The sequence below is a fragment of the Triticum aestivum genome, chromosome 4A (assembly GCF_018294505.1).
Source record: "Triticum aestivum cultivar Chinese Spring chromosome 4A, IWGSC CS RefSeq v2.1, whole genome shotgun sequence".
NCBI lineage: Eukaryota > Viridiplantae > Streptophyta > Magnoliopsida > Poales > Poaceae > Triticum > Triticum aestivum.
This window is the reverse complement of record NC_057803.1, coordinates 701,382,086-701,395,265: the sequence shown is the minus strand read 5'-3', so window position 1 is coordinate 701,395,265 and position 13,180 is coordinate 701,382,086. Positions and strand designations below refer to the sequence as shown.

Here is a 13,180-nt window from a genome sequence, read left to right as displayed (position 1 = left end):
GTTCGTGACAATGATGGCGTAAATCCCTACTACTCCCTCCGTTCCGATTTACTCGTCGTTGTTTTAGTTCAAAAATTGAACTAAAACAACGACGAGTAAATCGGAACGGAGGGAGTAGCTGCACCATCATGGCGCGCCCTCAGGCTAGTCCTCAGCAACTAAAGTGCATGGCCACTATCTTCATTCTGGAGTCGGGCACAGACTCCACCTGTCCAGACGTTGTGCTGCTGGGCAACATCGAAATGACGTATATACATAGGTTCCGTTGATTCAGTTACTTAGCAAATTTAATTGCAAGGCACCAAACTTCAGCATGCTGTCGTTAAAGAGTTAACAACAACTCTGAATTATCAGCATCCCAATGTTTCACAGTACGACCTTTCCCCACACAGAACATTTAATGAGTTCATTTTGTCAATCTATGTCATTTAACAGAATGCAAACCGCTATCTAAGCAGATGCACCTGTAAACAGAACACGGGTCACTGTGTAAGATTGATGCCAGAAGTAACTTGCAAGTTGAGATATGTGGAAGACATATACTGCAGCACTAAGTAAGGAGCCCTAAAGCACACATATGAGAGGAAGGAGAAGCAGTGGCTTGACCTCGAGTACCGGGGACGGAGGGCGGCGACAGATGTAGGAGGTGGGCAGAGAAGAGCCGTGGCGGCGGAGAAATGAGGGGAGTCCGCAGTAGGGGGAGCCGCCTGAGGTGCTCATCACCGTGGGCATGGAGGCCGAGCGTCGCGAGCTTGGCTCTCCGGCCATGGATGCATCAAGGCGGGAGGTAGGGAGGAGGTGGTGCGCGCCTGACGACAGCCAGCAGCATTGTCTTGTTCGATCTCGAGTTTCTTTTTTTGTATGTCGAAGTAGGTCTTCATTTGCTCCTCTTTCTCTAGGCGTTTCTTTGTTCCCTATCTCCCTTTTGGGTCATGAAACATTTCGAAGTTTCTTGCAAGGCGATGGTGCAAGCATCACGCTTTTGCACCCACCTTGGAATTGGCCTTTCCCCCTCGGCCTTTTCTCAACATCACTTGGGTCGGCCTTCGATAGTTTCATGAAGACCCCGACCTTTTTTTTTGGGTGGCATATTGGTCTTTGAGCTTTTGGCAATGTTCGACGCGATTTTGTAAACAAAAAAAAAAGAAAAAAAGAAAGCAATCATTTGTCTTAAGTGCAGGATGCACGCGCATGGAGCAGTTTCAAGCGCCCATGGATTGTGCGTGCATACTATAAGCCATGCTCCTACCATGGCCTAATTGATCTTAATTGGCTTAGATTGTGGACGCAAAACTACTCGCCTGCTAGGGCATTGCATACATTGATGGCTCGGCCATGCACGTACACGAGGCCTCCGTGCTGGAGACTTGAGACTTGGTACCCAGTACGTACAAATACGTACACGAATGCCAGCGTACCGCCCGGCAAGCGCGCGAACAGTACCGAATGCCCGTAAAACCAGCTGAGCTTATCGGCCAAGTTACGCGCACACGTTGAGATAAGATCAATTTAAAAGAGAAGACTTGATGGAGACGTCTCCAACAGAACAGAAAATACAGCCATCCATCAGGCAGTCCAGCCGGCGACGTACACGAGTAGCGCGTGCACCAGCGACGAGGCGAGCATGATCTCTCCCTCGCATCCTATCTCTCCTCTCTCGATGTGGTAGCCGGAGCTGCGACCGGACGGCCGGAGACGAAGCTGGCTGTCGCCTCCGTTTTGGGTCGTTGAAGGCAACAACGCCGTGTCGGGGTTGCCGCTCATGGGTAGACCCCGGTGCACTACTCACCGGCGATGATTCCCGCGACGACATGCGGGTTGCCGCCCATGCGCAACCCTCCGCCACATCGTGAAGTATCCGTCGCCGTTATCTCCATGGAGGCCATGGGCTGGCCGGGACTCGGCGACATGGTCCCTTCGACGCGTCGGCAGTGGCGCGACGCTCGACGAGTCACCTCTCCTCGCCATAACCATGGAGGCGGTGCGGCACTCGACGAGTCACGACTCGTCGTAGCTATGGCGGCGGAGACAACATCCGGCTGCGGTCGAGACACGCTTAGGCGTATCTCGCAGGCTCCCCCTTCGTCGGCACGAACACGTGTCACACGTGCCGGGCAGTGCAAGGTGGCGGCTTCCACCGCCATTGGTGGTGGTGTATGCGGTCATCGATGGATGTGTGTACATCATGTGTCGCACATCCATTCATTCCTTCTTCTCTATTCGACATCTACTCCCGCGGGGCATACCCCTCGCACATCCAGCGAATTTACAAAGTCATCGACGACGTCCAAGTCAAGACCAACCATGCATGCTACTTCAACAACCACATCGACGCCGCTCAAGGCCGACGAGGCAAGACAGCGTAGGAGGGCGTGGCCGGAGCAAAGGCCACGTTTTCGACAGCGCGTGTACCACTTCGTACACGGACTCTCCCGCCGCCACACACACCACCACCACCATGCATGAGGAACGCGAAGCGAAGACCGAAGACGACGACTGTGCAGCTTAATCGGAGGTGTCCCGCGGTACTATCCGCGGGAGTAATTAACCAGGGGCTTTCCGAGGCCCCCGGGAACCAGGAGACCATGATCGCTTGATCACTTCGGCCGCGCCAGCAAGCCCCACTTTTCTTTCTTCTTCTTGTATTTTCGTACACGGGCACGCCCGCCACTCTTTGTACCCTGGGTCAAGGGAGACGCTTATACGAAACACTCTTATCTTTTTGTACGAGCGCCGTCTCTCCTATTTCGTGTCAAACATGCAATCCTTGAGCATCCTCCAACGATGGCTCAAGGTGAATGGCTTGCTTGCATATTGGACCTCGAAGATATCCAAGCCTTGAAATGCCTACAAATAAAGATGAAATGCAACGAGATACATTGATATGCATAGGAGGATGATATATGCTCTCATTATGAACAAGGGAATGAAATGTATACCATGTCCCTGATGCCAAGGCCACTCATGGGCCGGCCTTCGATAGTTTCATGAGCACCGCAAAACTTGTTACACTCTTGTTGGATAAATCCTCACCTCTTTTGAATTGACACATCGGTCCGGTCACTTTCAAACTTGTAGGGATCAAACTTCCTACGTTCATGAAGTAATCGCCAACCCTCTTCCAAATGTAGTTCATTTTTGCTTGGTGTCGGTTTTGAGGTCTTGTTCAATTGCCATCCAAGCTTCGCAAATCAACTTGTCCTCCACCTCCGTGTATGCTCCCATTCTAACGCTCTTCCTCTTCTTTTGTTCCCAAACTTGCTTCTCTACCTCTTCCACAAACTCCAATGGCTCTTGGTCAATCAGAAGACCCTCGCCATTGGAGTCTTGGCCATCATTGTATTGGTCATGCTCATCTTGGCCTTGGGTTTCTTGGTTGTCAGCGCGTTGGCCGTAAGTCTCGTCGTCATCATAACCACTCTCATTAATCATCTCTGCCAAGACTTCCTCGTGAGACCTCGGACTGGCCAGCGTCGGGGTTTGCGTTTCATTGAACAGGTTTTGGGCACCCGCCAAGTTGTCCGGGGACACCACCTGTGGTTGCTTCTTTCACGTCTCGGTGGATTGGCCGGCCACTGGTATGGCATTGAGGTCAATCGGGGGCACCACGGGGGAGATTGATGGCATGGAGAAGCAAGTGTGGTTGCGTCATGCCCGGGAAGGTACTCGTACGCCAACGGAGTCGTTGACATGCGTGGGGACCCCAGAAGCGGTGGGCGGGCCGCTGATGAGCCCGTGCTGGCGGCGGCGACGACGAAAAGGTCCTGCTCACCGCGGTACCCTAGCATGAAAAGGGTCTGCTGCATGGCCTTGGCGAGGAGGCCTCGTTTTGCGTGGAGGCGACGTCCATCTCAGCGGCATCGGCTACTTCGGGGGTGGCGCAGGCCAATTTTTTTCTCCGCTTCCTTCTTCCTCCGGGCACTCCTCCCTCCTCTCCTTGGCCCTCTCCTTTGTCGGTGAGTTGCTTCTCCGTCCTCTGCTTCTTTTGGCTTACGCCGCGAGTGGCCACATCCAGGAGGGGGGCGGCGGCGAGATTAGGGGCAATAGCCATGGTGGGAGGACAGGAGAGTTTTTGGGAGAGAGTGTGGGGAAATAAGATGTGTGACACACGCGCGGGCCAGGGGAGGACAAGGGATAGCAACGTGGGGCATCCACGTTGTGACCATGCAGACACAAACTTAACCTGAATTTGGGCAGAAAATGAGGCATGACAAAAAGAACAAACATTTGTCCGTTTGCGTAGGTGTGTTTGTTCTTTTTTTATCGACCCAAACAAAATCAAACAGATGAAATGCGTGACGTATTGGAGTTGGTCTAACCCTCAAATTTGCTAACGATCGCCCCGTTGCGGTCGGTTTGCGTTAGACCTGGCCATGGACAGCCCGGCCCGACCCAGCCTGGTCCGACCTTGTCCATGGGCTGGGCTCAGGCCTAGATTTCAAGCCCGAAAGCCGGGTCGGGCTGGGCCCAAGCCCGTCGTATTCGCGCATTAACGAAGAGGCCCGACCCGAGGCCCGGTGGGCTTTTAGCATGATGGGCCAGGGTCAGGCCCAATTTTAGGCCCAACGGCCGGGCCGGGCCAGGCTTGGGCCTCTTTTTTTCATCGGGCTTTGGTAGGCCCAGCCCGGCCTGACAGATGGCCAGGTATAGTTTGTGTCCACCGTCTTCCCCTCCGTAGTTTTGGGTTCGACCACACCCAAACCCAAACCGGCTCGCACGCTTTTCTAGGGTTGGCGCTTCCCAGATCTCGCCGGCGCCATCTTACCTTCCCGTCGGAGAGCCCTCGCCGAACCGACCGGTCCCTCCTCCGCCCTTCCCCTCATGGCGGCGGTGGCGGACGTCGACCACTACGAGGTGCTCCGGCTGCCGTCGGGCGAGGAGGGCGAGGCGCTGAGCGTCGAGCAGATCGACAAGGCCTACCGGGCGCAGTCGCGGCTGCGGCACCCGGACAAGCGCCCCGACGACCCCGCCGCCACCGCCGACTTCCAGGGCCTCGTCACCTCCTACAGGCTCCTACGCGACGAGTCCCTCCGCCGCCAGTTCGACGCCCGCCTCCGCGCCCGCCGCGGGGCCGCCGCCCGCGCCGCCGCCACCGGGGTCAAGCGGCGCAGGGCCGTGTCGGACCTGGAGGAGCGCGAGCGCGCCTTTGCTGCCCGTGCGGGAGCAGGACCGGCCTTCGACCCCGCGCAGCTGGCCAGGCGGGAGGATAAGCGCAAGGCTGCGGACGTTAAGCGCGAGCTGGAGGACTTCTTCAGGAAGTCCGTCGCCTCTGGCTCTGCTTCCACTTCGGTATAATCTCTCACTGTTTTTTTTCCCTTGAATCTAGTAAATTCGTTTTATTTTCCTTGTTGTTGGATTGATAGCATTCTATTTTTTGCTGCAACTTACAATTTGTTGCCTTATGGGATGATGAATGTTGGGGATTTTGTGTAGCCTCTAGACCTAAAAGACAAGATGATGCACCTTAACTGGCTTACTCCTGAACAATTTCTCAAGAGTGATATTTGATCAGACAGGGGTAGGTTTTGCTCTACTATAGCCTTACAGACAAAGACGAAACAACATACAAATTGTGGGTAACATGCAAAACAGGATCAGCAAAAGTATTTTCACCATCCAAAGTAGCTATGTGATTATGTCTAGATTGTTCAGCATTAAACATCTTCACACCACACATCATAAAATTATGGCATGATGATTTTTTTTTTGAATTTCTGTAACCTGAAGATGTGAAAGATGATATATGCACCTTTAAACTGGAGTAGCCCTGCACTATTGCTTAAGAGTGATCGTCGATCAAAGGGGATACTGTCCGCAATTGCAATTGTAGTCTTAGATATATGGAACAGTATACAACTGACTGCCTGTGGGGTTGAGTATATATACTTCTAAATTTGTGGATTTAACATACGAAACAGGAACAGTAAATGTATTTCATCATCCAGAGTACTCATGTGACCATGTCTAGATTATTCAGCATCAAACATCTTGCTTCCACGCATCATAGCTTTGTTTAATGTTGAAGAAAAGGCGCATTTGGCAGATTTCTCTGCCCTACCGTCAAAGTAAAGTTTAGGATTAAGCAAGATATGTGCCTATTTGTATGTTGCAAGAGATTTGTCGATTGGTCCTGACCACAACTTGGTAAATTTCTTTTTAGGCACATGGAGATAACAAGGGTGGAACCCCAGATAACAGAACAAAAACTGACAAGGGGAAGGTCTTGAAGGTTTCATGGGAAGGGGGTGCAGATTACTATACTGCTGCAAAGTTGGATGAGATCTTTAGGCAATTCGGCGAGGTTGAAGACATTGTTATCAAGACCAGGAAATCAAGGAGCAAGGGTTCAGCAATTGTTGTGATGGCTTCCAAAGTGGCGGCTGTAAGTCTCATTTATCTCTTCATTTCTGTCTTGGAGATTTTTTATCCACCTTAACTGTCCCGGGGAACAAAACTATATCTTGAACTGGCACAGGAAAATGATTTCGTTTTAACCCACGGAAAGATAGGTGTCCATACAAAATTTCTACTCAAAATCATAGATGTTGAACTAGCACAGGATAATGAGTTTGTTTTAATCCACAGCAAGATAAGAGTCCATAAGAAATTTGTACTCAAAATGGTAGATCTCGAACTGGCACAGGATAATGAGCTGCTCTTTAATCTGCAGGAAGTTAGGAGTTCTTAAGATTTTTCACTATGTCCTCATGCCTATGTTCAATAATTATTGATGACATGTTGCTTGCCTGCTCTATTTATGCTTCAATACTGATGTCATTACTTGTCCATGTTGTGGAACTTTACCAAGCTGTATTGTTTGTCTTAAATTTGATCATATATTTTAGTTATGCAGCTAACCTAAACGGTTCTTGTTGATATTTTAACAGCAAACAGCACTGAAGAACCATTCTGTGTACAACGTCTTCCCAGTCCCATTAATGGTTGCTCCCATCGAAGAATTGGTTGGGTCACCAGCATTCGCAGCTCCAACATCTGAACCGAGGGCAAGCAACGTTGATGGAACTGGATTCAGTGATATGGAGGCATCGGTGTTCCGAAAACTTCAAGAGGTACTGAAAATGAAGATTCGAAAAAACGACTTTTCGTTGCAACCGATTTGGTTCTTCAGTTTTCACTGTATTTGCCAAATACATTTCATATCTTTCGTGGTAAAGGAACAAAGAAATCCGTTTTTGGAATTCCATCTAGTTTCTTTTAATATATAGTTTGCATATGTGTTGTGATACACATAATAATTTTGTGATATGCATTGGACAATGTGTATGAAACTTACAAATGCCTTGTTTGACCCTGTAGGCCCAGAAAAGGAAGCAATGTGCATAATTGGTGCTTCGCGCAAGATGTAGCAACATAGGCAGGACATTGGTTGTCGCAAATCACAACAGCGGGTGATCATCAGAACAATTCAGTTACAAAGTTGAAATAATTTTTCTAATTTTTGTTGCTGATGTATTATTGCGAGTTACTCACATGATGGGCCCAGTTTGTGCCATTGCGTGCTTGTGTGCTTCATCTCTATATTCTTACAGTTTTTTTTTGGGAGTAGTCTGCATCTTAGATTAGATAGTACATTGAAGAATGCTTATTCTTCACCCCAGCCATCACACCCCACGGTCGTAAGAAACCTGGGCAGAAGGTAAGAAACTGAGGCAAATGTAAGAAAGCCATCGTGCCCAGCCCCACGATCCACTGTTGCAAACCACCGGAAGAGAAAACGAAAGAAATTGGTCTCTCTCACACAATGTAAAATTACGTCGGTAATTTATTTGTGTGCAACCTGACAAAAGTTAAGCCGGAAATACAGTGTAAGAAGACTATTATGTTTTTTTTTCCTTTCTCCTTTGTCCAGGAGGCCTTTTGGCTAATTATTGACAGTCATTATTTCAATTTGTACTGTACTGATGACCTGGCGTAAGGTTGTCTTATTTTTTTTCTTTCGAAATGGCAGTTATCCTGCATTCATTAAGAAGAAAAGAGTTGCTCAGTTAATTAAGAAAAATCGAGTGGAAACCAGATTACCCAGTTAATTATGAAGAACCGGATGAAAACCATCACGACCGCTGAGCGACACACATAAGAAACCCACGCACACCCTACCAAAGAGGGCCTCGGCAAGATAGCACATAGATGTCATTGTCATCACTCTTCCCTTAGAGGCGTCGTTGCCCTCCCTACACTCTGAGCAAATGACTCCGACTTCGCTATAGGCGAACGTCGACTCAACCAACACCGTAGCAGACGCGTGAAGCTGTATGAAAATCTGTGCTAAAACTCAGCCACCTGCGGCCAGGCAGCGCAACTCTGACTCTGATAGAGAACTCTGAAGAACAAAACCAGGCACAGTAGGCGCCATGGATGATCGTCGAACAGGCCACCTGCAGCCAGTCATCGTATACCACGGGGCCCCGCCGCCGCAGTTTCAACTCTACAGCAACAAACAAACCGAGGCAATACTGTGGACACGCTTCCGGAACCACCTTCTCCAGTATCTGAACCCTCCGGAAGAGCACATAAGCGCTGCCCTCGTGATGGGCCCGTTGCACCTTTTGTTCCTATTTATTCGTCTCCGAGTGTTACTACGAATGAGAGGAAACGTCATGCACGGTTTTGGGAGGTGAAGAAAACTTACCAGCACCCTCAAGCGCGACAGAGCATCTTCATTAATATATTGGAGTATCCGATCAAAAAAGGAAGACGGGGCATCTTCCGCAATTTGTTTGAACTGCCCAAACAAAATAAATTAAATGAAAACAAATTAAGCCCGAAACAACATAGAGACAAGAAGTTATCACTAAAGTAAATGGCTGGCCAATAATATGCGAGATGGATGGAACAAATACAGTGTAAAAGAATCAGGGCAAGCAGTTCCGACAGGTGACTTACGGCCGTCTCAAAATGATCACATAAATCTGCCACATCAAAATATGAGAGAGTGGGACGGTTGCCAAGTTTCCCAAGAGCAGTTTTGATAAGTCTGCGAATTTCATCCGTAAAGCCACTGTAGCCATAAATAGTGAGATCCACCTTGGTGAGGGCGGAGAGGTGCTGGATGCCGAAATCAGAAGCATAATTCACGCACGTCACCTCATGCGCCTTGATATCAAGCTCGAGGACCTCGAGCTTAGCCATTGATCCCTCTTGAAACTCCACTGCAGTCCCACAATACTTGACGATCAACTTGAAATATTTCAAACTTCTGAACCCACGGACAAGGATCCTTCCATTTCTGCCATAAAAAGTCTCCAGTTTCAGAAAACCCAAAGCAGGTATTCCTCCAAGGATCGCCACGTCTTCTGGTCCAATACGGCACACACAAAGCTCTAATCCACGGAGATTTACAAGCAAGCTCATCCAATTTGGAACCTTGTCAATGTAATAGTCAGGGATGCACATCTTCCGGAATGCACTAGGATTAGAAGGGCACCATGATTCCAGTGACAGGAGTTCCGGATCAATGTAGAAGTTACCGTACCTTGTCTGCCGGAATGCACCAAATGTAGCAGGGTATCTACACTGTCCTAACAGGATTCCATTCAGATGGTCCTGCCTGATAGATAGATGATGAATATTGTGCGAAGATATTAATGTTCCTGCAAACCTTGCAGCGTCCTCCTTTTTCATCCTTTGCACACATACACTCAACGTCCTTAGCTTGGTTAGCTGACTGAGTTCTTGCAGAAACTTCCCTACCTCGGTTTCCAAGATCTCCACATCTGTTAGCTCTTCTAAGCTCTGCAGCTGTCCAATTGTTCCATTCCATAAGCAAGTAGGTCCGAAGCCACCATACAGACGGACCAACCTTTGAAGCCTTGTCATAGTTGACGGCAGTTTTCCAACTCGGAGACGACGCACGTCCAGTGTTTCTAAGTACTTGAGTTTCCCAATTCCTTCTGGAAGCTCAGTAATTGAATCTGAACGTGATCCCAGACGCAAGTACTTGAGAAGAAGTAACTTTTCAACATTTCCCAGATGAAAGTTTTCTAAATCCTCACATTCTCCTAGGTCTAACACACAAAGAGCAGGGAAATCCAACAAACCAAGAGCTGGAAAATCAGACGCAGAATGCTGCGGTAAATACCCAAACATAGCAAGTGATCGAATATGGGAGAGATCCCCTGACACGGTAGCCATTTCATCATTATTGCGGCTCACTAGGGAGAGCCTTCGAACCCTGTGTGTCTTCCCCTGCTCCGCATCACCAAATGATGTCATGAAGTTCTCTTCTTTGGCCTTGCATGTGATGAAATCAAGAATGATGTCATGAACTTGGCATGCCAACACCTGACCATACTCCTCCTTGTCCTCTAAATTAGCTGGTTTGATCAAGTTTCTATTGATCAATTCATTAAAATAATACTCGCCTACTTGATATGTACTCCACCCTTGTCGTTCATGGATGAATCCTTCGGCGATCCATTTTTGTATCAAACTCCATTTCTCGATAACACGATCTTCTGGGTATGCACTCAAATACAACAAACAAGTTCTCATAGGGTGAGGAAGATCAAAATAACTCAGTGATAATATCTTTGTCATGTCGCCAGCTTCCACTTCAAGTGAAGAACCCATAGCAGCTAGCGCCCTGTCCCATTCTTCTCTTGCAGGTTCATCTGCCAGCAAACTAGATATGGAAATAATAGCCAACGGCAAGCCCGCACATTTTTCCAATATCTTGTTACATACTTCTTTCAGATGAGGGTAGCATAAATCCTCAGAACCAAATGCTCTTTCAAGAAATAACTTTCTGGACTCAGAAAAACTGAGGGGTTTCATCTTATAAATATAATCGCCTTGTAAACAACAACATGAGGCAACTGTATGGTTGCGTGTTGATGTGATAATTCTGCTTCTGTGATCATTATCCGGTAAGGCATCCCTGATTGTTTTCCATGCTTTTGTGCTCCATAAATCATCAATTACAACAAGGTACCTGGAATATGATTTTAACAAAGATGATTGAATGTTGAAGGCATATAATGTTAGAATATCTTGCAGCATGCAGTATCATTCACTATGGCTAGCTATTAATAAAATCTCACGGAAGATCAGAGAATGACTGCTACTCCCTCTGTCCCATAATGTAAGACGTTTTTTTACTCTACACTAGAGTCAAAAATCGTCTTACATTATGGGACAGAGGGAGTAGCTTTCTGTACAGAGGAAACAATATGATTTTGGCTCGTTCCTAATTATTGTCTATTCACTAAACAGTACGTCATTTTTGTTAGCATTCTAATATTATCTTCGGCCATTCAATTGTGAACCAAACTTAGTTCCTAAATCAAGTAGTACATTTGTTAAGACCACGTCGCTAAGAACCAAACTTAAAATAGATATAATTAACTCACCTAACTTCAAAATGATCAAATAAACAACAAAAACAAATTAACTGAAATCCCACATAAGTACTAATAGTTCGGACAGTAACTGAAACACTCATGCTTAGTTGATTGCACAAAATTGTAAGAAGCGATGGTATATGCACAAGCTTTGGTACAATCGTGCTGCGAAAATTTGTGCGGATAATTATTTTTTTGCCAGTCCAAATAATAGGTATATAAATAATGGGTTGAGATCCTTTGCAGTACTATATGGTGCTGTAGTGCGGATGACATGTGGGGCTGGGTCCACACGGCAGTGACCGTACTGCATGATGGGCTACTGCAGAGGATCCTAACCCATAAATAATTCTAACCTATCATAGTTGAGTTGTTACCATCCCGCCCAAAGATCGGCCATTGAACATACTGCCACTTCCTCATTAGTTTAACTATGACTTAATCACCAAAATCAACTTAGTTACTAACGACATTCTCTCAAACAAATATAGTGCTAGAGAATGGATTTATGATCATTCAAAGTTTAACTTCCCATTCTTGTGTGTCGTTAGCCAGAAAGGGTGGCAAGAGTTGCCAAATATTGGAGGTAGTCACCAATGGATTGATGACCGACAACAACCCGATATAAACGAACCCCACCACAACACACACACCCAAGGCAGGATACATTGGCCCTGAGCGCAGCAACACGATCCCTAGCACTACAAGAGCAACCGGGGAATCCAACAGTGACCACGCCACCGCGAAGAAATGAAGCCACATACGACGAACCGTGAGCTCCAAGACGATACCTTCAGGAAGGTTACGACACGGAGCGCTGCCGCCGCCCGATCCGAGGATCAGAGTTTCCCCTGGAGCCACACGACGAGCAATGAGAGCCGCGACGACATCTTTAAGAAGGGAACGAGCACCGCCGCCGCCGGTCCGTTCGAAGATAGAGCAGGCTTTCACCTCGGCCAACACTCACCGCCACCGAACACCACACCCCGGCTACCACGCCGCCCACACGGCCATGGCCGCTGAGCAGCACCAAGCGGCGGGCTCTGGCCATGAGCACCACGCGACCACCACCAGGGCCGCCGCCCCAACATCCAAGACCTCGACACCATCCCACACGATACTCACCGCTACCCCAACCGAAAAGACGAGCTGACCCCATGGCAAACTAGCTTCCATCGACTCGTCATGTTGCATCGGGGTCCTGCTGCCGGGCACGAGACGGGCGCGGTCCTGCTGCCCTAGCGCGAGACTAACGATGGGACACAACTGGGAGAGGGCCATCACTTCAATGGAAATAGCGCTCGGGCGATGAGGAGGCAGATTGAAGGCCGACACAAGCGGCCTACGGACGAGCCGACGCCGGGACAAGCCAGCCGCTGCCGTAGCCGACTTGCCAACCCGCCGTGGAGCCATCCACTGCCGGAGCAGCAGCCACCCCGGGCCACTGCCCAACCCACGCCGACCGGCGATCTCCAATCGTCGGAGCCGCCGATCGAGCACGCCCCCGCACCACCAGCCACCATGGCCGCCGCCTGCACCAAAGCCGCGACACAGGCCCGCGCAGCCTCCGCACCACTACCAGCCAACACCGCCGCTGCGCCACCACACGAGCGCGCCGCCGGAACTCGGACTAGTTGCCGCGCCGCCAAGCCCGCGGCCGAAAGCCCCCGACTTGACCCAGAAGGGGCCGAACAGGGTCCCTCACTGCGAGCCACATGGTCAAGGAGGGATGGCACCGACGCACAGCCGCGACCAGCCCCCACAAGACACACCCACCAGCGGGCGGGACCACCACCGCCAACACCAGCCGCGCCGCCGCC

The 13,180-nt window shown here is 49.2% G+C and overlaps 1 protein-coding gene across 1 annotated transcript; it reads left to right on the top strand.

Moving 5' to 3' along the window:
• The first annotated feature begins 4,821 nt into the window (after window positions 1-4,821).
• Window positions 4,822-7,344, top strand: LOC123084327 (dnaJ homolog subfamily C member 17). Its single transcript, XM_044505990.1, has 4 exons — window positions 4,822-5,289; window positions 6,161-6,382; window positions 6,888-7,070; window positions 7,318-7,344. The coding sequence occupies exons 1-4, from the start codon at window positions 4,822-4,824 to the stop codon at window positions 7,342-7,344; spliced, it is 900 nt and encodes a 299-aa protein (XP_044361925.1).
• Window positions 7,345-13,180: the final 5,836 nt, after the last annotated feature.

Coding starts and splice junctions, on each gene's coding strand:
- LOC123084327 (XM_044505990.1), top strand. CDS start 4,822: ATGGCGGCGGTGGCGGACGTCGACCACTACGAGGTGCTCCGGCTGCCG. Junction 5,290..6,160: donor CTGGCTCTGCTTCCACTTCG/GTATAATCTCTC, acceptor ATTTCTTTTTAG/GCACATGGAGATAACAAGGG. Junction 7,071..7,317: donor TGTTCCGAAAACTTCAAGAG/GTACTGAAAATG, acceptor TTGACCCTGTAG/GCCCAGAAAAGGAAGCAATG.